The sequence below is a fragment of the Microtus pennsylvanicus genome, chromosome 1, assembly GCF_037038515.1.
Source record: "Microtus pennsylvanicus isolate mMicPen1 chromosome 1, mMicPen1.hap1, whole genome shotgun sequence".
Lineage (NCBI taxonomy): Eukaryota > Metazoa > Chordata > Mammalia > Rodentia > Cricetidae > Microtus > Microtus pennsylvanicus.
In genome coordinates this window covers 126,297,241-126,322,498 of record NC_134579.1, presented here as the reverse complement: position 1 = coordinate 126,322,498, position 25,258 = coordinate 126,297,241, and the positions used below count along the sequence as shown (strand labels likewise).

The 25,258-nt window shown below is 49.7% G+C and overlaps 1 protein-coding gene across 2 annotated transcripts in view; it reads right to left on the bottom strand.

Annotated features, from left to right (window-relative positions):
- Positions 1–230: 230 nt before the first annotated feature.
- Myo18b (myosin XVIIIB) overlaps positions 231–25,258 on the bottom strand; it is a 220,279-nt gene continuing 195,251 nt past the window's right edge. For both annotated transcript variants that reach the window (XM_075983418.1, XM_075983429.1), the window contains 2 exons: positions 3,218–4,547; positions 231–434 (listed from right to left, as the gene is read on the bottom strand). In XM_075983418.1, coding sequence (XP_075839533.1) covers positions 3,230–4,547 — 1,318 coding nt within the window. In that variant the 3' untranslated portion in view covers positions 231–434; positions 3,218–3,229. The remainder of the gene's footprint in view (positions 435–3,217; positions 4,548–25,258) is intronic.

Here is a 25,258-nt window from a genome sequence, read left to right as displayed (position 1 = left end):
CTGTCTCAGAAAACAGGGTAAAGAGTGACATAGGAAGCTACCCAAAGTGGACTTCAGGCTACGATCTGATGAAGAGGCAGGCCAGGGCCAGTAGATGTGGTGGGAGGGAACAGACGACAATTAACACACCTCATTAAGTCCTTGAGCTGGTCCCATCCTTTGGGAACTCGCTCTGCTCCCCCACTTACTTCCCAACAGAGTCCTGAACAGAGAAGCCACACAGATCCCAGGGACGCCAACTTTATTTAATACAGACCAAGCATATGTTCAGCCTAGTGGCCTGCTGGGGCATGTCTCTTTGGGCCTGTCCCACATCCTGAGGGTGGCCAGGTTTCCTGGCTCTGGATGGAGGGCCCCAGGAGCTTGGGGGGTCTCTCCCTTTCTCTCCACAGGTTTGGAGTAGGGTGTCTTTCATGGCCCCGGTGCTGGGGAGGCTGGAAGCAAACAAAGGGGAGATAGAGAATGAGGTACAGGCTGGCAAACCTTACCAGAGAGAACACGGGGTGGGGGGATGCCTCCGGAGGAAGCAGGACAGATTTCTAAGGGGCTGCTGTTATTTGGATCTGAGCGGTACCCAAGGCCCAAGAAGGCTTCTTTACGTGATGTTAGTGGGATGTGTGGAAACTTCTAGTTTAGGGGTCTGCTTGACTGTTTGGGGTCACTCAGGGGAGCCCCCTGTAAGGCCACTATAGATCCTAGGCTTTGCTTCTCTGTCCTCTTCCCTGTCCACCCATGTAGTACTCCCCACAGGCCCAAAGCCATGGAGCCATGGACCAGAGCTTCCAGAACCCTGAGCCACTGTAACCTTTCTCCTTTGTGAGTGGATCACAGGGATGGGAAGGAGCCCACGGGGGACACAAGTGTCAAGGTTAAAGCAACCTGCTCTCCACTGAGCTGAGGCCAGTCTGTTTCCATTGCTTGTTTCTCTCTCTCTCTCTCTCTCTCTCTCTCTCTCTCTCTCTCTCTCTCTCCCTGTGTGTGTGTGTGAAAGAGAGAGAGAAAGAGCACGAGAGAATGTGTATATGTATGTATGTATATGTGTGCATATATGTACATGTGTGTGTAAAATGTGTATGTGTATATATACATGTATGTGTGTGGACATCCCCCTCCCCTCTGTGTGTGCGTGTGTCTGTATTTGAGACAGGGTCTCATTATATATCCCAGGCTGGCCTTGAACTTGTGACCCTCCTTCCCAAACATCCCCAGCATGAGAATCACAGGCATGTGACACTAACCCAGCTGATCTTTTAAATTCTCATTACTGGTTATTGACCACTACCCACCCTACTGGAGACACAGTTGTTGATTAGGCCCCATTGCCCACCCATGGTTAGCAGTGGGGGAAGGAGGGGCTGGACCTGGGGTATGTCTGAACTGTTCGGTATGGTTTAGAACCCCAGCCTGGGGATTTGGGAAACATGCGGTCAGTGCTCTCCAGTAGAGTAAACATTCTCAGAGAACTTCCCTCAGAGAGAAGAGGGTACTTGAGTTAAAAAAAAAAATAATGGCAGAGACAAGATGTCCGGGCCAGTGTGTACCAAGTACCCTCCCCTTGTGGCTGCATGCCCTTTACTTGGCCTTTGAAACTGCTTCCCCTGTCCCTGAGAGCATAATAATGTAAATGAATATCAGATCTTTACTCAGTAATTGAGAGCAGAGAAAAGGCCATGCTAAGTCAAATTAATTTGCTCAGGTATAGCCTGAGCTGGTCTCTGCAGAGGGGGCAGTGACTTGACCATGGGCTGAGGGTACCTCTCAAAGGAGCAGGTGAGTGTGAGCTTCCTGGAGGCCTGGGGGCTGCGGCAGTGCACACACTGAGACCTGTGTGCCACAGCTACGTTAGTGCTGCCTGTGTGTGGCATACAGAACAGCAACAACTTCCTTTCTTAAGACACCTGTGTGGTGGACCTAAGGACGAGCTTTGGAGAGAGATGGGAGGATTCTGGAGTTCAGGGCCTCAGGCTTGCCTGGGTGGTTTTGAACTCTCTGATCCTTAGTTGGTCAGCCTGGGAAATGGGAATAAATGGTAACTAGTGCTAATCACCTCTTGGGTCATCGTGAGCAGTGAACCGTGGCTGATACACACATTTGACAGAGGTCAGTCTGCATGGGAGGGACACCGGCCCTGTGCTTGACTTGGGGAAGAAGCAGGATTAGGACTGGGAAAAGAGCTGAGGTGGAGAAAATCTGGCTCCTCCCTTGCTGAGCTCTGGACTCTGCACATGTTCCCATCCCGTCGTCCTTGGCGTTCCAATTTCTCTCTACAGACAAAGCCAAAGCTGATCTCACCGTTCGGCATGCATTCTCCAATCTGACCTTCAGTGGCTCAGAGAGAACATTCTATAGACAGAATGCCCTGCCAGCCCCTTCAGCCCCAAGTGGAAAGAGGTTAAGAAAAGAAGGCTTAATGGGGCCACCATTTGTGTGCATGTGTACGTGTGTTTGTGTGAATACATGAATGTGCCAGTCAGGACAAGAAGGACAACCTCAGGAGTTCTTCAGGAGATATCCACCTTGCCTTTTGGGACAGTGTCTCTCACTCAACCTAGAACTCACTAACTAGGCTAGTATGGCTGGCTATGAGCCCCAGCCCCAGCCACCCACTGTCACCTCTTCTCCAGTGCCAGGGATACAAGTGCATGCCACTGCACTCGACAATTTTTACGTGGGTTCTGGGGATAGAACTTGAATGCTTATGTTTTCAGGGCAAGCAGTCCATTGGCTGAACCACTTCCCCAAACCTGTCACTCACTTTTGCATGTGTGTGATTGCACATGTGTGCAGATGTGTAAGCACATGCCTGTGGTGGTCTAAGACTGACAGCGAGTGAAGTCTTCTAGAGCCTCTCTCTATCTTAGATGCTGAGTCCGGGTCTCTCTGAACCCAGGGTTTATCTGTTTGTTTAGCCCAGATGTCAGGCAGGGCTCCTCGGTCTCCACCTCCTAGGTTGGCCACCCGCCTGTTTGGCTTTTACATGGGTGCTAGGGATCAAACTCAAGTCCCCATCCTTGGAAAAGCACTTTAGCCTCCGAGCTGTCTGCCAGTGTCTGTCTTCCCCTCTGTCAGCATCACCCCCCAGGACCCCTGCTTTCCGATGGACATCATATAGTACCGTATGTGACTTTAGCTACAGCCCTGCCACCTTGGAGCAAGCCAGCCCAGGATTTCCCTGGAGGCTGCCTGGCCTGGGGCTGACCTAGCTTGCCGTCCTTACCTGCACCAACCCCTACGGCTGGAGATACTTCCTCATTATGCTCTCAACATCGTCACCTTTCCTCATAGCGCCAGGCTCTCTGTGCTCAGGGGACATCCGCTCGCCACCGTCACCTTGGAGTCTTGGGACTCTTGGACCACTCTTGATGCTGTCTGAACTTTTGAAGGATATGATGGAGCTGGAGGATGAGGAGGAGTCAGAGAGGTGAGCAGGGTCCTCCTTAGATTCTGGGTTCTTTTTCAAAATGGTTTTGATCCCTGAGAGAAAAGAGCGGTCGGCCTCTTCTGTCTCAAAGTGGACGTTCGGATGTTTTGAAGACTCCTTCCCATCTTTGGCAGCCCCAGACAAAGCAGTGCTGGGTTTCCTGATAGCTGGGAGAAAGTCTTCAAAGTCCACTTTGGTCTGGCATCTGTAATTGAGGCTTGGAAGCTTCCAGCTGAATGGATCACTGTCTAGAGTTTCCTCCAGCAGATGAGAGAACTGGCGGTTCTGGAAGATGAGAGATTCCTTCCCAAGGTCTAGGCCTACGGCATCATCCACAGAGGACTCCAGACACCGCCTCCTGGGCCGCAGGACAGGTGATAAGAGTGGGTCCCTGAGTGCCGTGGGAGAGCTGGGGTCCCTGAGTGCCGTGGGAGAGCTGGGGTCTCTGAGTGCCGCGGGAGAGCTGGGGTCTCTGAGTGCCGCGGGAGAGCCCGACTTCCTCCTTGTGCTGGGTCCGGACTCTAAGAGGGACTCACAGGAACCAACCCGTGTCTTCTGCTTGTAAGGTAGCAGGGAGATGTCCTCAGTGTCCTCTGAGGAGATACACTTGAGACTGGTGGACCGTGAGAGACCAGCTGTGGCCTTGGGGATCCCCTCTGCTCCCAGAGGAGATTTTGCCCGGGTCCACACCGAGAGGTCTCCCTCATCGCTGTTGGCTCTGCCCCTCCTAAGCGAGGATGCCCCAGTGGTCTGAAAAATGGGGACCGTGGGTCCCTCCCCCAGGCGCAGAGAGGAATGCTGGCCTCTCTGGGCCCTCTTTCTGCGGAGTTCTTCCACAAACTCTGAAAGAGCAGCCGACGGGCTCGGTAGTTTGTCCCTGGGCAAGGGTGACATAGCCATGCTCTGAGAAGTGGGAGACGAGAACAGAGTGCCTGGTCGCTCTGGGGTGGCTTTTCTGTGGACAGCAAAGCCTTCTCCATCCCCCAAATGGTAGGGCTTTGGTGGAAAGACTGGGTGGAGAGACACAGAACCACCCTTTGAGGTCTCTCTGGGAGTGTCCCAGGCTCCACTCAGTGCCGATGATAATGGTCTCAGCCTTTCAGCATCTCCAGCCTCTTCGCTTATCCTGTATCAAGAAGAAAGATGCAACCGCTAGAAATGGCAATTCATACGATTTTCGGGTACCACACAAGAGCTACTGAGCCTAGGCGCGAGCATTATTTTGTCTTTGTAAAGGCGGTCCCTGCTGCAGCCTCCAGTGAATCATGTGATTTGATGTGGAAACTCCAGCTGTGTAAATGATTTTGTGTTGCTTCTGAGATGCAATTTCTATCTATAATTAAATGTGGCTAAGTGCATTTGAGTGGATCAACACTGAGGCTACTATGGGTGACTGGGACTTATGGGGCATTCTGTCTGACACAAAAGAACATCCCTCCAGAGCCTGGTGTGTGATAAGCAATCCATTTTTCCATGCTTGCAGGGGAAACATGCAGGGTGACTTATCCAAGACCAAACTCAGAGGGTGACTCTAACAAGTAGGGTGCTGGAGCACTGGGTAGCACCATTGTGTCTTGGTGAGATACTTCATGGGACCTCTGATGGCTTCATGGCGTGGAGGACAGGGGCAGTTGAGAACATTTTCCTAAAGGAAAAGATTCATATGCAATCAGCTTGAAGCCAGAGGTTGGGGAGCAGGGGGCAGGGGTGGGGGGGGGGGGCAGGCAGTTTCTATTCTGGGATGCAACAGCCTCTATTGTTATGTAGCAGTGTGTGGCAGCCCTGCGTCATATCCCCAAAGTCAGAGCCTTGAGTGGTGTGTGTGTGTGTGTGTGGGGGGGTGTTCTTTAAAGGAACAAGGTGACAGGCCAGCAGTGTAATAAAATACTTCTGCGCTCCCTTCTTAGGGAAACAAGGCCCTGTCCACCCACCACTGAAGTCTTGTAATTTATTTAGAAACAGAAAGGAACACCAGATGTTAGGGCTAAGAAAGGCAGACAAAGCTGCCCGAGCAGGCCAGCAGTGAGGTGGGAACCGGGTGTCCTCAGGCTCTGGCTGCTTGTTGGATCTGTGACAATGGGACGAGTGTAGGGGCTCTGCCGCGTGCTAAAGGTGGCTGGGATGCTGGTAGGAAGCTTTCAGAAAAGCATCCTGCTCCTGGCTGGAGTTTGCCACCTCCACCCAATCACATAGGGTAGTTCATGGGGGATGGAACTCTGGAATCTGAGGATATAACCACACTGAGGTCCCCAGAAGAGATGACTGACAGGGGACAGGAGGGGACAGCTAGGCTAGAGGGCCAGGTCTTTGCCAACCTCCATATTCTTAGGTTGTGATTATACCCCACAGGAGTTAGGCAGTGGAGTCTTGGGGGTGACGAGGTTTGAAGGTGAGTTCTTATATGGGATTAATGCCCTATTTTCACCCTTCCACAAAACTCCAGGGATGGGGGATGGTTCAGTTGGTAGAGTGCTTGGCACACAAATGTGAGGCCCTACATCTCAGCACTGAGGAGGGAGAGACAGGTGGCCCCTGCAGATCACAGCCGGCCAGCTCCAGGTTACTGAGAGGACCTGTCTCAAAACCCGAGGTGAATGAATTCTGAGGCTCCATCTGAGGTTCATCTCTGGTTCACACACACACACACACACACACACACACACACACACACACACACACGTGCGCGCACGCAACCCCCAGACAACCCAGTTACCCCATTCTTCCAAACCAGGATAGTGAAGACAGCCACCCATGAGCCAGACAACAGACAAGGAATCTGCTGGGGCTGTGAACTTGAACTTTCAGTCTACAGATGCTGAGGAATCAACTTCTGTGGTTTGTAAGCTGCTTGGGCTGTAGTGTTTTGCTATCATGGCTCCAAGGACACTGGAGGCCAGAGCCTCACCCATCCCATGGGTTTCTCTCCTAGGGGGTCCTGCCAGCATGACATCTGTGAGGTGCTGCCAGACCATCATGGTCCTGCCAAACAGTTTCATGAGGATGGAGCACAGGGCTGGCTGCACCCATTGTCCCCTGCTCCGTGCTGCAGACTAGGCACAGCAAGGATGCACAGTGACAATTAGCCAGGACCTCCCCATATTCAGCCTCTGTTCTATGTGTCCTCCTACCCTTCAGGGAGCCCCGCTTTCCCTGTTCTGCAATGTTGGCCTCACGGGCAGTTGGTTAGGAAAACAAAGCACTCTTGATTCTGCACTGGCATCTGTTCTTCAATCAAGAGGAACGCAGGAACGAGTAACACCAATCGCAAATGACTTTAGTTATTACCATCCCACCCCCTAAGCTCCCACCTCCAGTAACTCACCACTAGACACAGTGAGACCACAAGCGAACTAAGAAGGAAAGAGGGAAAACTGACGACCACCTTGTGTCACTCAGCAAGAAGTGGGTGGTCCTGCGTGCTGAAACAAAGCTTCACACTGCTCCCCCAGCAGCTGCCTTCTTTCCTATGCCCTGCCTGTCACTTCCCATCATCACAGCTGGACCTGCCTGAGCATCAAGTGTACAGCCCACTGGTGCTTTCCAATCACCCAAAGGCATGCTTTGGAGAGCAGTGCTTTGAAACATGTACACACACACACACACACACACACACGTGCACACACACACGTGCAAGCACATCTGTGCATTCACACTCTTTTCATTCCATTCCCCTTTTGAATAAACAGCTCTGTGCTGTCAGGGCCAGTGGGCTGCTCCCAAGCCGACAAAAGTCATTTCTGTGCTGTCTTGGCCTTGAAAGGAGACGGGGGTGATGAATATATCTCAGACCTCAGTCTCATTCATCGCCTGCCACTTGGGGTGGGTGATGACATCAAGGGTGCCTGCTGCCAGCTCTCCTGGGACTCTGTAGTCCTATTGCTCCCAATTCCTACCAACCATGACTGTTGGCTTCAGATGCCAGGGCAAGGTGGGGAAAAATGGAATGACCGGAAGCTGAAGGAAGGTAGGAAGGTGTGGAGGAGGAGAAACACACACATAGGAGAAGGGGGAGGTGGGAGAGTCAAAGACTCCAAACTCAAGTCAGCAGGACATGTCTCAGTCCTGGACTCAATACTCAGCTGGCTCACACTAGGTGCTCAGTAAATGGTGGGCTCAATCAGGGTGGAGGAGAAGGGAAGGGGACAAGATGAGAAGAAGGGAAGGACAGAGACACCAGAAGAGAAAAGCACTGGGGAGTGAGAGAAGCTGCTGTAGAGTGGGGGAGGCACCTTGTAGACCATCATGGGGTGGGGGAGAGGCATGGACTGAAGGAAAGATGGAGGGCCCAGCTGGTAGGGGAGAAGAGGGTGAGACAGAGGTGAGGGCAAGTGGGGGAATGGAGAATTACAGGAGGGACTTTTTTTTTTCATCTCTGAAAAAAAAGGCAGGGGAGGGTGGGGAGCAGTATCAGCCAGGACCTCAGACGGGGGTCTGCAGCTGTGTGTGTCTATGCAAGGTGCGGGTGGTCCAGGCTAGTGGCCCTGATGGCTACAAGTGTGGCTTGGCTTCATGAGCAGGATCCAGGGCTGAGCCCCACCTTCCTGGGAAGGTCTGATTCCTTTGAGGGATCAACAGGGACACAAACCGCAATGCGTGGATTCCTGGGGGGGCCGCAGAGGATGGGGGTGTTGGGTGAGAAGTAGAGAATTCCTTCTCAGCTCCACTGCACAGAACCCCATGCCCCTCACCCCCGTTGCTCTCAGCCTTCCCTGTTGTTGTCTGCATCAGCTGTCTGTGTATGGAGTTCCTGTAACCACATTCTGTGCATACACTGTGGGATTTATCGGTCCAGACATCCTCTGGGCTTTGGGGAAGAATTCTGGCTCTGCCACTTGAGGCTGGCACATCCTGTCCTGGCTCTGCAACTTTCACGTATAGCCTGTGTTCAGGTACATAGGCCTGGGACACTCATTCTTGCCTTTCAGGTGTCCTTCAGGGTGGCCTGGCTGAAATGCCTTTGTCAGATTCCCGTGAGAGATGTGTGTCAGACAGTAAAGATGCCCACCTGACTCTCAGCGCTGGCCAAGGAGATGCTACATTACTGAGGGCTCACTGAGTGGCTGGGACAATGAATGCCAGCAATGGGGTTAGTCTCTGCAGAGAGGCTCCTGAGATATGCGGGTACTTCTGCAGCCTATCCCTTAGTCACTCCAAAGAACAGGCATTGAGGTGGCTCAAATACAAAGATGGTCGATGGTCACAGCCATGGAGCTTCAGGAACATCTGTGCTGGGCCCTGTGCTGGGATCAGGGAAGAAAACAGGCTGGCATCTCTCCCACTCCTTGGCAACCGTGAGAGGTAGGAGTTTTGACCTCCAGGCAGAAGAAGGGACAAGGGGACCTTGTCTGGCACTGTCCTGAATAACACTGCCATTGGGATTGCTGCCTTAGATTCTCCAGGCCAGAATTTCCTCAGCTGAGAAATAGGGGAGTTACATCCACCTCCCAGTGTTACAGAGAGGAAAGCCCCGTGTTAGAAGTATCTTTTATATTCAGTGCCGCTGCCCGGATTAATGCCCTAGTCCACAGCAGATGCTCAGTAGATACACATGGAGTAAGGTAGGGGGGCCCCAGTATTCAGAAACCCCATGAACATATACTGGATCCAGAAGGGTAGTCTTCAATCCTCTAGCACACAGTAGGTGCTCAACTCAACTGTGCTCCAGTGCTTATCACACAGTAGCAATCCAATAAATGCTGGTAGTGGAGCCACAGGGATGTTATACAGGACACTGTGTGCTGATGAGAATCCACAGGAACGTTATACAGGACACTGTGTGCTGATGAGAATCCATAGGAGCGCTATACAGGACACTGTGTGCTGATGAGAATCCATAGGAACACTATACAGGACACTGTGTGCTGATGAGAATCCACAGGAACGTTATACAGGACACTGTGTGCTGATGAGAATCCATAGGAGCGCTATACAGGACACTGTGTGCTGATGAGAATCCACAGGAACGTTATACAGGACACTGTGTGCTGATGAGAATCCACAGGAACGTTATACAGGACACTGTGTGCTGATGAGAATCCATAGGAACGCTATACAGGACACTGTGTGCTGATGAGTATCCATAGGAACGTTATACAGGACACTCCGTGTGCTGGTTGCCTGATGTTACAAATGACTGTTAGGTACACTAGGATATAAAATCTTAGGAATATTGGAATTTCCAAGGTTAGAAAAATGAGTTTTTAAGCGAGTAACAGTGGGTTCAATCCTGGCTCTTCCCCTTCTGAGCAGGCGCCTTAGGTCTCAGGGTTGTATTAGGAGTGAGAGATGAGCTTCTCTTGCTGGTCAGCCTCCATCTATGCCAGAGCCTCAGAGAAGGCAGCACATCCTATACCTTTACCATGCGTACAGTTGACCCTGGCCATCGGCAGGTTCTGCCTCCGTGGACTCAGCCAGACAAAAACTATTTTAAAAATAACCATGACAGTGCCAGACTTGCACAGATAGACTTTCTGTCATTGTCCTTAAACAATACAAAGACCTGGCTGCTCTTTAGGTTGGTGAGGGCAGAGTGTTGGCATTATAAAGTGACAGGGCATGAGGGGTTCCTGGGGTCTGTGCAAATCCAGACCGTAACACAAGTGTGCATCTATGGGGGCTTCAGAAACCAAGTCCCCTCACATACCTGCGTGAGTGCATGCTGATTAGCTTCAAAGTGTTGTTCTTCATTAATCTGATCTTGCTTGTTTGTCCTTGAAATCTCTGACATCAGGGCAGAGGAAGACCCAGGCTGAACACAGATGTTAAAGAATAAACAAGACCCACCCTGGCAGAAGAGGAGAGGTGACCTCTGGCTATCGTTCAGGCTCAGGAGAAGCCAGCCACAGAGAAGGGATCACCTAAGGGGCATAGCCTTCCCCTGCCAGGTTGTCTCATGGATGTCCCGTGTTTTTATTCTGAGCTTGGCCACCACAGCTATGCTCCAGGGACATCAGCTGCAGCTGGTGAAACCTCTGGCCATGTCTCCCAGATCAGTGTCACTGGAAAACTGGGGCTTGCTGCGGTGAAAACCACTGCTCACGGTCTTCCTGAAAAGTGGATTAGGACCTGGACCAGGACCCTCAGTGGCAAGACAGCATTCACTCCTTACTCTTCCCAGGTCCCAAGCCCTGAAGGCTGAGAGATGGGGGCCCTTAGCCAAGTAAAGTTTTGTTCTGTTTTGCACATATTTTCTAGAAGTCCGTCATTATACAGTGAGTGAGAAAGGTCAGGTCCGACTCACCAGCCTGGAAGCTGGCATCAGACCCAACTACACTGTAGCATTTACAATTCCTGCCTCAGCGTCCAGTTAGAGCCAGAGCCAGAGCCAGAGCCAATTGTAGCTGCAGGAGACTCCGTGCAGAGGCAATGACACTATGAATCACCCCAGGGGTGAGCTGTCACCCCCATTCTGTACCCACACCCTGAAACTGCAGAGCAAATAAAAAAGATGGTGCTGGTCTTCAACACTGGTGAGGTCTGGGGTGAGGAATAAGCTCCCCCTGAAGACGGCCCAGTGGCACAAGAGCCAAATCCAAGAGGCAAATGCTGAAGACTGGCATGGTGCCTGGGGCTGCGCAAAAAGCACATGTCCCTTGGCTGCATTGGCACCACGTTCCCCTGCAGCATATGCCTCTGTCATCCATGAGGCTCGGAGATGTGAAGCCATGGAACACATGATAAAAGGAAGGATGTGGGCTTAGCTTCTGGTCACCCTGCTGCCTTACCGCTTATTGTCCCATTTTATACATGAGAAAGTTGAGGCTCAGAGGGCCCAACACACTTGTTGAGGAAGCAGCTGAGCTGAGATCCTAGTCTGATCTGTCTGCCTCAAGACTGGGCTGAGTTACAGAAGTGGAAGACTGGCTACCTTCGCCCTTGGAGTGAAAATCTTTGGTGCAATTTTGGGATGCATTCATGAAGGAGGGAGGGCTTGCTGTGCAAGACGTTCCAGGTAAAATGTGAAGCTTTCAGTATGAATGCAGCAAGGGGTTGGCAAGGAAGCCTGTTATTTGTACTGAGCCCAGAGCACAGACTTTCTGGAGGTGGGGATGAGTCAGGCTTTGGAGGAGGGGAGGCAATGAGCGGTGTTGATGGTTGGAAGGATAAGCGTCTGCAGGAGGGAAGGTCCCGCCCACCAGTTATTAGCCAATTCCATATGCAAAACTCTCTGAGGCAATGACGACTACCTACACATGCAGGCAAGGAAGTGGGGTTCAGCGAGGACAGCAGGCTGAGAGGTAAGGTGTGAAGCAAGGAGGACCAGGGTGATTGAGTCAGATGGATGAGGTCAGCAGGAGGCTGTCCTGTGTGCACTCCCTCCTGACTTGTCAGTGTGGACACCCTAGTGACACAGGCGTGACCCAGGGAGCAGGATGGTTGCCAGCCTCGTTTGCAGTTCCTTCTGCTGCTCTGGTAGATGCCAGCCTGGTAAGCTGCCTCAGGGGACCCCACCCACAGATCTTCCACAGGGCAGCAGAGCATCCCAAGCTTTGTCCATGCCAGCGTCACAGGTACCGGGAGTGTGGCAGAGGTGGTGGGGGAAGGGCTGTCAAATTAACTGGAGACTGGGATGGGTAGAGACAGATATAGGGAGTGAAAAAAGCCTAAAATGGGGATCAAAACCCAGATAAACATTAGGGCTCAGGCCGTGTCCTATAGCACAACACAGAAGCCAAAGCCTACTGGGACTTGTGATGGATTTTGCAGTAACTAGGGGACTCTGAAGATCCAGACACATGGAAATAGTAAATGAGAGGAGATTGGAGGGCCTTGATTTGAGCACTGCAGATTGTACACACATTGAATTAAGTCCTGCACTCTAAAAATGTGGGCAAGGACTGTGTCAATGAAAAAGAATCATTCCTACAAACTTGACTCTAAAAATCCATTTCAATGAAGGAGGCAGAGGGTAAGGGACCGAGTGTAGGGCTAGGACAAACAGATGGGCATGTAATGGGGGACCTGGTGGGGAAAATTGGTCAGGAAGCCCCAGACTTCTCCAACACAGACAACTAAAGTCAGTAAGTGTTCCCTCCTAAGCTCCTTCTTTTTAAAACCAAGTGATGTGAGACTGGGGACAACTGGGTGAAATGCATATTGGGATCTGAGATGATGCTATGTGTTTGCTAATGTCTGTATTCCCAGGATCACCATGAGGGGGAGGGTGCTTTTAAAAATCCTATATTTTTATGATTCTTCAATGATCAGTCCCACTGAGAAGGCTATGGTTCTGAGGCTAGACTGGCCCAAGGGCACTCCTCCCCCCACATGCCTGCACACGCACACACACACAATACATCCCCACCATTCCACATTATAATTTCATGTTTACTCATGTATGTTTTTCCCAAACAAGGAGTTTCTTAACTACACACATCTTTCCTTTCTGAAGTTCCAGAATCCAGAAGAGGAGCCTGAAGGGTTTCATGGACTGGAGGTCATCGAGAGCCGAGGAGTGTACTGTGAGGGGTGGGAGGACAGCTGTGTCTCTCTCACCTAGGATGCTTAATTCAGACCACAGTCGACCAAAACCATTTCCTGTGACTTAAAAACAAAACTTCCAAACCCACTTTGAAGATGTAGTCTAGAACACGTTCTCCAGAGCATGGCCTCACTCCTATAGGATGATATCCACCTCCTGATAGCAGATCTGTGATGGGCTGCAACCTTTCCTCCATTCTACCCCTGGACAAAGAACAGGAGGGACCTTCCCAGCCTTGCACTGGAACAAAGTACACACTGGTTCTATTGGTGAGTCTTTTGAACATATTTTCTCTAGGATTTGAAAGAATGCAACCTCAGACATGAGGCGTGATTAAAGTCTCTATCTGGATTATGGATTTATGTGGACCAGCATTTCTTAGGCAAAACGTCAACAACTGTCATTTCTCAAACTTAGACTTCAACTGTTGAGTCAAGGTATAGATGTATTCATGAAAGCATTCAGTTTCCTCTGACAGTGTAGTTCTAAGTGGATGGAAATTATTTATTCATCCACCCACCCACCCACCCATCCATCCATCCACCCATCCATCTATCCATCCACCCATCCACCCACCCATCCACCCATCCATCCACCCATCTATCTATCCATCCACCCATCCACCCATCTATCTATCCATCCACCCATCCACCCATCCATCTATCCATCCACCCATCCATCCACCCATCCATCCACCCATCCATCCATCCATCCATCCACCCATCCATCTATCCATCCACCCATCCATCCACCCATCCACCCACCCACCCATCCACCCATCCATCCACCCATCCATCTATCCATCCACCCACCCACCCACCCATCCATCCATCCATCCACCCATCCATCCACCCATCTATCTATCCATCCACCCATCTGTCCATCCATCCACCCATCTATCCATCTATCCATCCACCCATCCATCCATCCATCCACCCATCTGTCCATCCATCCATCCATCCGTCCGTCCGTCTGTCCACCCATCTGTCCATCCATCCATCTATCCAAACATCTGTCCATCATCCATCTATTCACCTTCCCGCCTATCGTCCATGCATCCATTCCTCCATTCATCTGCTCAATCATTCATCTGTCTTTACATCCATCCTTATATCTGGCTAAAACCATATACTTAGTGCTTCCATGCTGCAGGCTGTGAGTAGAAGTTGAATAAGCCATCATTCCAAGGAGCTGACAATCTAGAAGAGGAGGTGACTTCACCAAGTTATGATTAGGGGCAGATGAGAGAACCCGGTTTGCATGAAAACAAAACAAAAATCTATTGATTTAGCAGAAGAAGTTTGAAAGTCTAGAAGAACCTAGATGGAGTGAACCAGGCCACACCAAATCTTTACTTAGGAACATCATACAAATCTGGATTTAAAGAATTTCAGAGAAACAGCAAGGCATCCAGGAACGAAAGACGGATTCTAAAAGAGACGGTGACACACTGAGTGTGAACAGTGTGTGTGGGACTCTCCTTGAAAGTCGGCTGTTGGTTTTGAAGAACCCGGTGGGCTCAGACTTTCCAGGCAGACACTAGACCGTATGGATCCATTCAGCCAGGGCAGGCTGTACTTGCTCAAGAAGTGCTAAGAGTGCAGTAGCGTGGGTTCCTAAGTGATCTGGGTACAGAAGGTCATGCAGTACATGACAAATGACGCTGGCACAATGTGGAGAATACAATTTCTCTAGAGTCTATACGTATCTCTCTCTACATCCTAAACTTGCTTCCAGTGTAGAGAGCAGCAAATCTTAATCCTGACCTCCCACCGCAGGCTCCAAGGACTGTATAATTAGACAGAAGTCTACAGTGCCCTCAGGATGTGAGGGAATAGACTCGTGGTTTCAAAGCTGGCAGGCCTTTCTTCGGCAGGACACAAAAATACTAACTATGAAGGGGAAATTATGAGTTGGGTCACAGTGCAGTATTAAATATAAAGGAGAGATTATCGACGGGTTGACAGTGCAGCTGAAAGCCCTTTACCAAAATAACAGTTGATTGACTGTAAAAGGCCAACCTCTGATGGAGAGGGGATCCATTTCCCTACAGAGAATGTGTGTCTGGAATAGACAGATTTACTAGATCACTAACAAGACAAAACTGGAGTGGGGGTGTGGAGGGGAAGTGCAAAGAAAAGACTGAAGAGTCTTTGTGAAGGAACACCTTGGCTGCAGACAAAGGCAGAGATGCAGGAAACAGATTAAAGTTGATATGTGTCTCTAGTCATTTCCACTAGAATAGCTAATAGTTAATGATGGCAGAAGGAGGTTCCTAAGGCGCATGACACCAATGACTCTGTGTCACCACTTGGCTGGAACTGACAAGAACTGCAGTGTTCCTGGGACCCCTGGGCTGCACCCTTCCCAGAACTGCATCACCCTGCAGCAGAGCGCATGCGCCCAGTCGCTCACTGCAACAGCGCCTCTCCTGGCAGTGCTCAACTAGAAAGAACCTAAATGCTCACAGATGTTTCAGAGAAACCTGTTTGCCAGGCTACCTGACCAGAAAGTCGAAGAAGAAGCAGAGAGACTGAATGAAGGTCACCCAAGTGCTGGCTGAAGACCAGGAGAGAGCTGGAGGCCACCATAGCAAGACAGGATTCCCACACTGGAGTCAAGAGGAGGGGTTGTGTTAGGCCAAACAAAGGGGGGCTGTAACCAGCGAGGTTGCCCTGGCCTTTGACCTGTAAGCATGTGCAACATCTGTGGGGGAAGGCAGCCTCCGCGCCACAGCTGTTGGGGCCAGCCTCCATCACAGCTGTTGGGAGCACTCTGCTGACAATTGGGCTAACTTTATCAAAATGAACCACTCCCAGTGCAAGGAGGAAAACCACGTGACAGGAAGGTGGTGGTGATGTCTCAGATGGTTCCGAACCAAGAATAACAAAATTACTACTTATTCACAGCCGAACATCAGAGGGCAAGCTTCCTTCCGGTAGAAGGGGTGCCATCATGTGGGTCCTAAGATGTCTGGCAGTGTCTCCCATCTCTACATACTGGAGACAAGTAGCAACCGTCCCCACATGGCCAGCCTTGTCCCCGGGAAGAGATGCAGATTTCCTGGGAAAGTTACTATGATGTTACCTAGCCCTAAGCCTGATGACAGCATCCGGGATGGGACAGGTTGTCACCATGCACAACACTGCCGACCAACCTCACAGACTAAACACAAACATGGAAGGGCAGACGCCTGGTGCAGGAAGCACACACATCAGGGACTTCCATCAAGTTCAAAGTCAGGCCTGTGTGATAGAGGCATCAGAAGCCAGCATTGGGAGGTCACCTCTGCAGAGGGAGGGGGCCAGGACTTGAATGACGCCAAGCAGGTTTGAGGGGCACCGGTGTTGCCCAATCCTGACTTACTTGACAGGCTTTGATCAGTTTTTGAATATTTTGTCAAGTTGTACCTGCTTGCATTTAATAGTATTTCATAACATTTCAATTATAAGTTTATTTAACAATCAGACTCCAAGAGGAGGTTCACTAACAATTGATTCCTATGGTTTTGTATAAGTTGGAAGTTCATTTAGGTGAGGCTCAGATTTGTGTGTCTGTATGTGTGTATGTGTGTGTGTGTGCGCGCGCATGCACATGTGTGAGTGTGTGCGTGTGCATGGGTGTGTGTGTCTCACTCAACCTAGAACTCACTAACTAGGCTAGTATGGCTGGCCATGAGCCCTAGCCACCTCCCCAAACCTGTCACTCACTTTTGCATGTGTGTGGATGCACATGTGTGCAGATGTGTAAGCACATGCCTGTGGTGGTCTAAGACTGACAGAGAATGAAGTCTTCTAGAGCCTCTCTCTATCTTAGATGCTGAGTCTGGGTCTCTCTGAACCCAGGGTTTGTCTGTTTGCTTAGCTTAGATGTCAGGCAGGGCTCCTAGGTTTCCACCTCCTGAGCTGGCCACCATGCCTGCCTGGCTTCTATGTGGGAAAGCACTTTACCCATTCAACTGTCCCCAGTACCGATGGGTCTCTAAAGACCCTCCACTCCCTAGAAAGACATGCAACCTCTTCATGAGAGGCCCGGTTGCTAAGGATGTTCAGAGTGTATTAAATCATCCTGGGCTTTGATTCTAGGAACACAGAGAGGGTAAACACTGAGCTATAGACCTAGGGTAGGCAGAGACAACTAAAGCCTTCTTTGAGAACGAGCTTTTTAGCTAAGACCCATCTTCCATCCACATATCTATAATTAATGAGCTAATTACAAATGAGTCTTATCTAATCATGGAAACAGCCCTCCTGACAGGTCCTTGGCTTTAGTCTGGGGCAGAGTAATTGCATTTCCTTGAGTAATACAACTTTACTTAACAAACAATACCCTGTAATTTAGATTTTTACTAATTCAAGGCAGACAAATAAAATAAAACCAAGTGGGGCAGGGTGGGGTGGTAGTGCTGGTGTCTAACTGGATTATTTTCTTTAAATAAAAAAAATACCAAGCCAAGAGTATGGGCAGAGTGTTTATAGAAGGAAGCACCCCCCCCCCCAAGGAAGGAGTAAAGTTGCAATGCCATCTTTTAGCCAGACTGAGGCAATCCATTCAGTAAGCACAGCAGTAATCAGAGGGGATCGCATAGCAATTAAGAGCTCCATGACTGTGTGAGGTAGAACCCTTCATATTGTGACCACCACCAGCCCAACATGCTGGGACCATCCACAGGTGTGAGCCCAGGGAGAACCCAAAATGCCTCAGTGTTGATTATGGACTGACCTCAAGTAATCAGCAATGACTGTGTGCTGACTGACAGGACCCCAGCATGGACCCTGGATGACTGACAGGTCACCAGCGCTGACCGTGGATGACTGACAGGTCACCAGCGCTGACCATGGATGACTGACAGGTCACCAGCACTGACCGTGGATGACTAGTGGGTCACCAGCGCTGACCATGGATGACTGACAGGTCACCAGCACTGACCGTGGATGACTGGTGGGTCACCAGCGCTGACCGTGGATGACTGACAGGTCAGCAGTGCTGACCTTGGATGACTGACGGGTCACCAGCGCTGACCGTGGATGACTGACAGGTCACCAGTGCTGACCATGGTTGACTAATGGGTCAGCAGTGCTGACCATGGATGACTGACAGGTCACAATTGCTGACCGTGGATGACTGATAGGTCAGCAGCGCTGACCGTGGATGACTGACAGGTCACTAGTGCTGACCGTGGATGACTGACAGGTCACTAGTGCTGACCATGGATGACTGACGGGTCACCAGCGCTGACCGTGGATGACTGACAGGTCACTAGTGCTGACTGTGGATGACTGACAGGTCACCAACACTGACCATGGATGACTGACAGGTCACAAGTGCTGACCATGGATGACTGACAGGTCACCAGTGCTGACCGTGGATGACTGACAGGTCACCAGTGCTGACCGTGGATGACTGACAGGTCACCAGTGCTGACCATGGTTGACTAATGGGTCAGCAGTGCTGACCATGGATGACTGACAGGTCACCAGTGCTGACCGTGGATGACTGACGGGTCACCAGTGCTGACCGTGGATGACTGACGGGTCACCAGTGCTGACCATGGATGACTGACAGGTCACCAGTGCTGACCGTGGATGACTGACGGGTCACCAGTGCCTCTCCTTAGAAGGGATAATACATTTTTCCTGTTTGTTTGAGTAACTCAAGCCTCTTTTCACATCACGTATTTCCACCAGAAAGCCTTGCCCAGGACTCCAGGCAGAGCCACAAATGTTTTTTGAATCGTCACTTAGCTAGATGTCCTCAAATAAACTAAACCCATTATAATTCGAACAGAGCTCACCAATGCCCCATTTCCCTACTGAGAGAGATGGGGTACCACTATATATCTAGCCCTGACCTCCTGCTCCAAGAATCCCTGGCTCAGTCTGGGATGAAGACCACAGGCTGGGGACAGTTTTTGGTTGTGAGTTTGTGAATGCCAGCATGACCTTACTCTATGACAGGACATGGCGGGTCCCGCATGCCCTTACTCTGTGACAGGACGTGGCAGGTCCCGCATGCCCTTACTCTATGACAGGACTCAGCAGGTCCCGCATGCCCTTACTCTGTGACAGGACGCGGTGGGTCCCGCATGCCCTTACTCTGTGACAGGAGGCGGTGGGTCCTGCATGTCCTTACTCTGTGACAGGACATGGCGGGTCCCGCATGCCCTTACTCTGTGACAGGACTCAGCAGGTCCCGCATGTCCTTACTCTGTGACAGGACACAGTGGGTCCCGCATGTCCTTACTCTGTGACAGGACTCAGCAGGTCCCGCAGGCCCTTGGCTCTGGATAGCAGCATAATCCTTTTAACTGACCAGTGAGGGGCCTTCAGATATCTGTTCCCCAGGCACTTCCCTGGTCAGTGGCTATTTTTAAGCACTGATTATGAGCCTGACACTATACTATATGGTGAGGCCCAGAAAACCAAAGACAAGGCTTGGAGCCTTTGGAGTTCAGAGTCCAGTGTCAGGCCAGCAGCATCCAGAGCTCATCTGCATGGTAGAGCGAGTGCCGGAACTGGTTGAGGGACATTTGGGAGGCACAGTGGAGGAGCATCTGGCTCGCCAAGGACTCAGAGGTGGATTCCAAGACAGGAGATATATGAGCTGAGTCGTAAGGCGAAAAAAGAAAAGATATAATAAAGAAACATGGGCAGTGTGACCACACTAGAGCAAAGACAGCCAGAGAGTAAACAGGAACAAAGCAGCAGGCATTAGAAAGGCCGCAAAGTCACAAGGGAAAAAGGGAGAAGGTGACACCATAATCAGAGGCAAGTGTTCCCTGGATGGCACCGTCAGCTAGCTTTCACATTTGAACATTGCTCCATAGGGCATATGTCAAGGCAGTTGATCATAAGCCAACAGTGGGCAAGGCTGTGATTTAGTAAAACTTTATTGACAAAAACAAGATGAAGGCCAGATTTGGCCTGTGCCATGGAAACCAGATTACCATTGTGGAGGGACCACTCAGGCTGAAGTACAGAGGAGGAGATAGAGGAGGGCAGGTTGCAAAGACTTTGCCAGAGTCCAGGAGAGGAATGACAATCACGGATGCCAGGTGTTGGGGTAGCTGTGAGTGCAAGGGACCAGCTGAAACGGGGACAAGAAGCTGAGGTGAATCAAGGGCTACAGCCGGAGTGGACTGATGACTGGAAGAACCCCCGCGGCATGGGTGACACAGGTGGGTGGGAGGGACGACTGCCATCAGCACATCTTAGGGGACAGCAGGTATGAGAGACACACTCCTGAAAGACTGGGGTACTCCAGCTGAAGAAGTTCAAAGTCTGGGGTAACACAAGAGTCACTGTACTGGACTCGAACACTTGTAGCTGGGGAGTCAAAGTCACAAGAGAATGAACAGCTGTTCAGGTAAGGAGAGAAAGAGCCATGTGGGTGACAGTACCTGGGTACACCAGCATTTTGGGGAGGAGTAGAAAAGAAGAGACCAAAACCCCAAAAAAGGTGTTTGAAGGGCACCTGGGAGGAGAGATGTTGGCATGGCTACCGAGAGCTGGATCTTCTGACACTGAAGGATCGCCAAGAAAAAAGACAGGTGGGGAGTGGGGCTCTACTGCGCCTCTCTAGAAGCTGCTGACATGATAAGAAAGTTCATGGTGGCGCACAACTTCAATCCCAGAACTGGGGAGGCAGAAGCAGACAGTTCTCTGTGAGTTCAAGGCCAGCCTGGTCTATGTAGTAAGTCCCAGGACAGGCAAGGCTACACAGAGGAAAAAAAGAAAAGAAAAGAAGAGAAGGAAGGAAGGAAGGAAGGAAGGAAGGAAGGAAGGAAGGAAGGAAAAAAGGAAGAAAGAAAGAAAACAAAAATAACCAAACAAACAAAAAACAAAGGAAGTTCCAGTGAAATGATGAGGTAAACTGAGGCACATAAATGGAGAGAGGAAGTAAAGAGGAGACTTGTAGGCCTCCTTTTCAAAAAGTCTGGATGTGAACAGAGGAAGAAAGGAATCAGTCAGACTGTGAAGTGATGGACAAGACAGGAAGGAGAGGGCCCTAGAGCAGGGAGGGAGGAAAGGGAAGGACGCAGAAGAGGGCAGGATGCTACATGGAACAGAGTGTTAACTTCTCACCACTGAGCACTGTGTGCAGGTGGCTGGGGATTGTCAGCACATAACACAACCTGTGACTGAGGCTGGGGTTCTGTTGGGTGTGGAGTGAGGGGCAGGAATAAAGGGTTACCCTCCTTGGGAATCCCAGTGTCCTAGAGACAAAAGCAAGGAAGTGAGAGAGACACTTACTTGAACAGGTTCCAACAGGGGACAGTCTCAGAGGGCCAGAGCAGGTGATGGGCATAGCAGGACTCAGGTAGCGGCAGCTCCCATCCCCGCCACCCCTGGTCAGCCACGGAAGCACCCCTGCCAGATGTTCTGAAGGTGTTCCCGAACCAAGTCAACTGTTGCCACCAAGACATAAGCTGCCCCTCTGGGGCGCGGAGGTAATTTAGTGTCTGCCTCCAGCAGGGCTCACATTTATCAGTGGCAGCTGCCTGGTCCCAGCTGGCCATAAGTCACAAAGCTTTGGGTGTATTTCTCTGGCGTTGACGTCCTCTTGTAAATAACATGGCAATGCTCTCAGCTCCTGGAGGAAGTCTGCCCTCTCTCTCCTGTTCTTAGAGTGACCTTCTTTTTTCAGCAAAACTGGAAGAGTCCAAGAAGCTCATTTATGGAGTCCTGCCAAGCACAGGTGTGTGGGAACCCTCCCCTGTCTATGGTGGGCATGGTGCTGATTTTGTGACAGTCAAGCGCCCTTAACCCAGGGAATCAGCTTGTAGGAGCCTGACAAGACTGTGACAAACATCTAAGAAGCCCCAAAGGCTGAACTACGGCATCACAGTTAGATAAAGCCTCTCCCATGGGGATTCAAGAAGACGAGATAGAGTCAGGGCCTGTAAGGAAGGAGCCCCAGGCAACTGTGGATGGAAATACCATGTCATGAGGAGCACACGCCACACAGTTATGCCTTCTGAAAGCTCACAGAAGCGCTCTCGGCTGTGAGTGTAAGAGACATTTGTAAGTAAGTATGCAGAGAAAGGCATGGAAGGGTGCCCACCAAACTGAAGAGGGATGGACCCTTTCGGGGGGAGTGAAGGTTAGGGAGTGGTAGGGGGTGTTCTTCTGTTGTATCCTTAGCTTCTTGGTTTTTTAAAATATTGAGTGATTTAAGATGAACAGTCATGCACACCCATGTGTAAAATGATCCTAAGATGATTCATTTGGTTTTATTCACAGCAACAGGAAATCAACCTTTTATCTGATACAGGTTTGATGGTATCCTTTCTTTTATCGTCTAAGTTTTTCAGACAAAACCTAATATTGTCCTTTTTTTCATAATAGTAATATTTATTGTTATTCAATTTTTTTCTAGTGGATGTTTCTTTTTAAAACTCTCAGCTTAGATACTTTAAATCCAGCCACAAATAGTTATCTGAAACTGCACATAGGTTTAAATTCTAGTCCCTTGTAGAAGGAAAGGAGTCTAAAATTCTGTGTGATAGGAACCCACGTGGAGAAAGTCTCTGTATTGTGATCAGAGAGGACAGAGAAATAGACACTGTGATTAGCATATTCACCAGATTATTAGCATATTAACCAGGTGGTTAGCATATCAACAAGGTGATCAGCATATTCACCAGGTGGTTAGCATACCCACCAGGCAGTTAGCATATTCCCTCGGTAATTAGCATATTCATTGTTCATAGTTTTTGACTGGTGGTTACCTGTGATAACGGGTTTCTGGGCATGCCTGTGGGAGACTTTCTTGATGTGCAAAACTCTCTTAATCACTCCTCAACTGAGATCCTGGTCTGTAAATGGGGAAAGGATCTCAGCCTTAAGATGTATTCATTCAGAGGCTACCTTGGGGGTGCTGTAGCCCCAGCATAGGTAGACAGGTTTGTAAACATAGATAGGTAGGTAGGTAAGTAGATAGATAGATAGATAGATAGATAGATAGATAGATAGATAGATAGATAGATACATACATACATACATACACACACACATACATACATACATACATACATACATAGATGTAGACAGACAGACAGATGAGATAGATAGATGAGAGATACACGCAAATGAAAGTCCTTTGAGCCAGCCCTTACAATCGATTTGGGTGACAGATTTTCATTGGCAGGCCTCAGTTTCTCTACCTTTATAGTGGACACATTGAACTAAATCATGTCAGGGTTCTCTTCCAACAATAGCTCTGCAGAATTTTCAGTTATAAACACGCTTCAAGGAAGGGTTTCAAGTCAGAATGACTGAGCTGAGAACCACAGGTGGCCACAGTGTTAGTGGAAGTGGGAACTAGTGCAGCCACTGGATAACAGTGCAGAAGTTTCTCAAAACGGTCTCCCACCCCTAGCCAAGCAACCGAAAGACTCTCTCCGACTATGGGGATGCCTGCTTAGCCATGTTCATTGCTGCTCTATTCTTAGCAGCTAGGGAGTGGAGCGAGCGTAGATATCCATCAGTAAGAGTAGGTGAGGAAGATGTGGAAATACACAGGGCAATATTACTCAGCTGTAAAGAAAAATAAAATCAAGAAATTTACAAATAAATGGATGGAACTGGAAACACGAAAGTCATACCTCACATACTCCCACTCACGAGAGCCCTCTCTTTGAATCTTTTGTTTTGTATGCTTAACCTGATACAAATGGAAGCTGAGAAACGAGAAACAGGTTCCTGGGGTGGACAGCAAAGAGAGATGGGATGGGAAAATACAAGCAAAAGGGAAGGGCAGAGGAAGAGTGAGGACAGAAAGGCTCAAGCATAGGAGGGGAAGGCTTAACCAAAATGAAGGGCGCCTGAAAAACCTGCATGGAAACCTAGGATCTTCCGGTGAAAGGAAATAGTCATCCAGAGGGGACAACAGAATACAGGTGCCATGGAAAGAGAGAGAAAAAAACCACAGGGTTAAAGGTTAAGCAGAGAGAGGAATATTGGAGAGGAGAGAGTGTGTGGGTGTTGGGGGAAGGATAATAAAAGCCAAGGGTACATGAGGAAGCCTTGGAAATCCACTAGTTTGTAAGTTAATTAAGAAAATATGATACACCACACAGGCACACACACACCAGTTTAAACAGACACTCCTGTACATGGTAGACAATGTGATTTCTAGAAGACGTGTAAAGTGGAATTGTCATAGCCAGGCATGGGACACCTCCTTAGCAGTCATGAGTCAGGGAGGACTCAGAGACCCCCAAACCTGCAAGAGCTATCAGCACTGCTCTTGGATGTCCATCCTAACTACACAGTAAGACCCTGTTGCTGAGGGCACCAGTCAGTTCAGGTGAAAACCATAGAGAAACCAGGAAATTCTCTCCTGTGGCTAATGGTACTGTGCAGGCTGTGGGGTAGAAGCTGGGAGGGAGCTTAGGTGGGCCATTCTGGGGAGCTGGAAGGAGGTACTGGTGGATGTATATAATGAATATATATATAGTATAACATGAATATGAATTGAATTGAATAACATAATATGAAACTTTTAAAGAATAAAATAGTAGTAAGATAATTTAAAAAAATAAAGAAAACATTCCAGCATTTCAGGACTTTATACCTGGAGTCTGGCATCAAGCAAGCCCTTACCTAAGCGCTCCTGACTGTGTTGCATATTAATCCTTAGGCATAGTTATCGTGAATAATTGATTCTAGAATTCTCTACCAGGTGAGCAATTTGCAGTGAGGCATGCACAGACAGCGGCATTGGAGGAATTCACACCTAGGTTCAAAGCCAGGCCTTTCCCCTTGTTTGATGTGAGACACTGAGTGAATTACTGGCCCTCTCTGGTCACAGCAAATAGTAAACTATTGCCAAATATAATTCATATTTCTTCTCCAAACTCTGTACTCTGGTCAGTTATTCATTTTCTTAGAGAGTATTTATGGACTATAGCTTGCAAACCAGCCCTGGGGACACAGACATAAAGGCTATGGGCAAGGGTCCCTTACTGCAAATGTGCCAGCACATACACCTCCATGCTGGATACAGCTGGCTTGACCCAGGACTAGCAGGGGGCAGAGCAGGGAGCTCAGGAGATACTGGAGGGCATTGTCTGGGGCCTCCGGAGATGCTCTGCCTGAATGAGGGTCAGACATGCTCACCCTCTGTGGTCCTCGGACCTTCTGTAACAAGTGAGCAGAATCAGCCACCTCCTGGGATTCCTCAGGGCAACAGGTAGATGCTCGTGTTCTTAACACAGCACCTGGCAGAGCTCTTTCTAGATGCCAGCTCTGGAAGTCAGCTCGTTCAGTCTTCATCTTATGATACCTGACAACGGCCCTGACTTCCTCACGAGGGCACAAGAGCAGAGTAGTCAAGTGACTTGCCCAACTCAT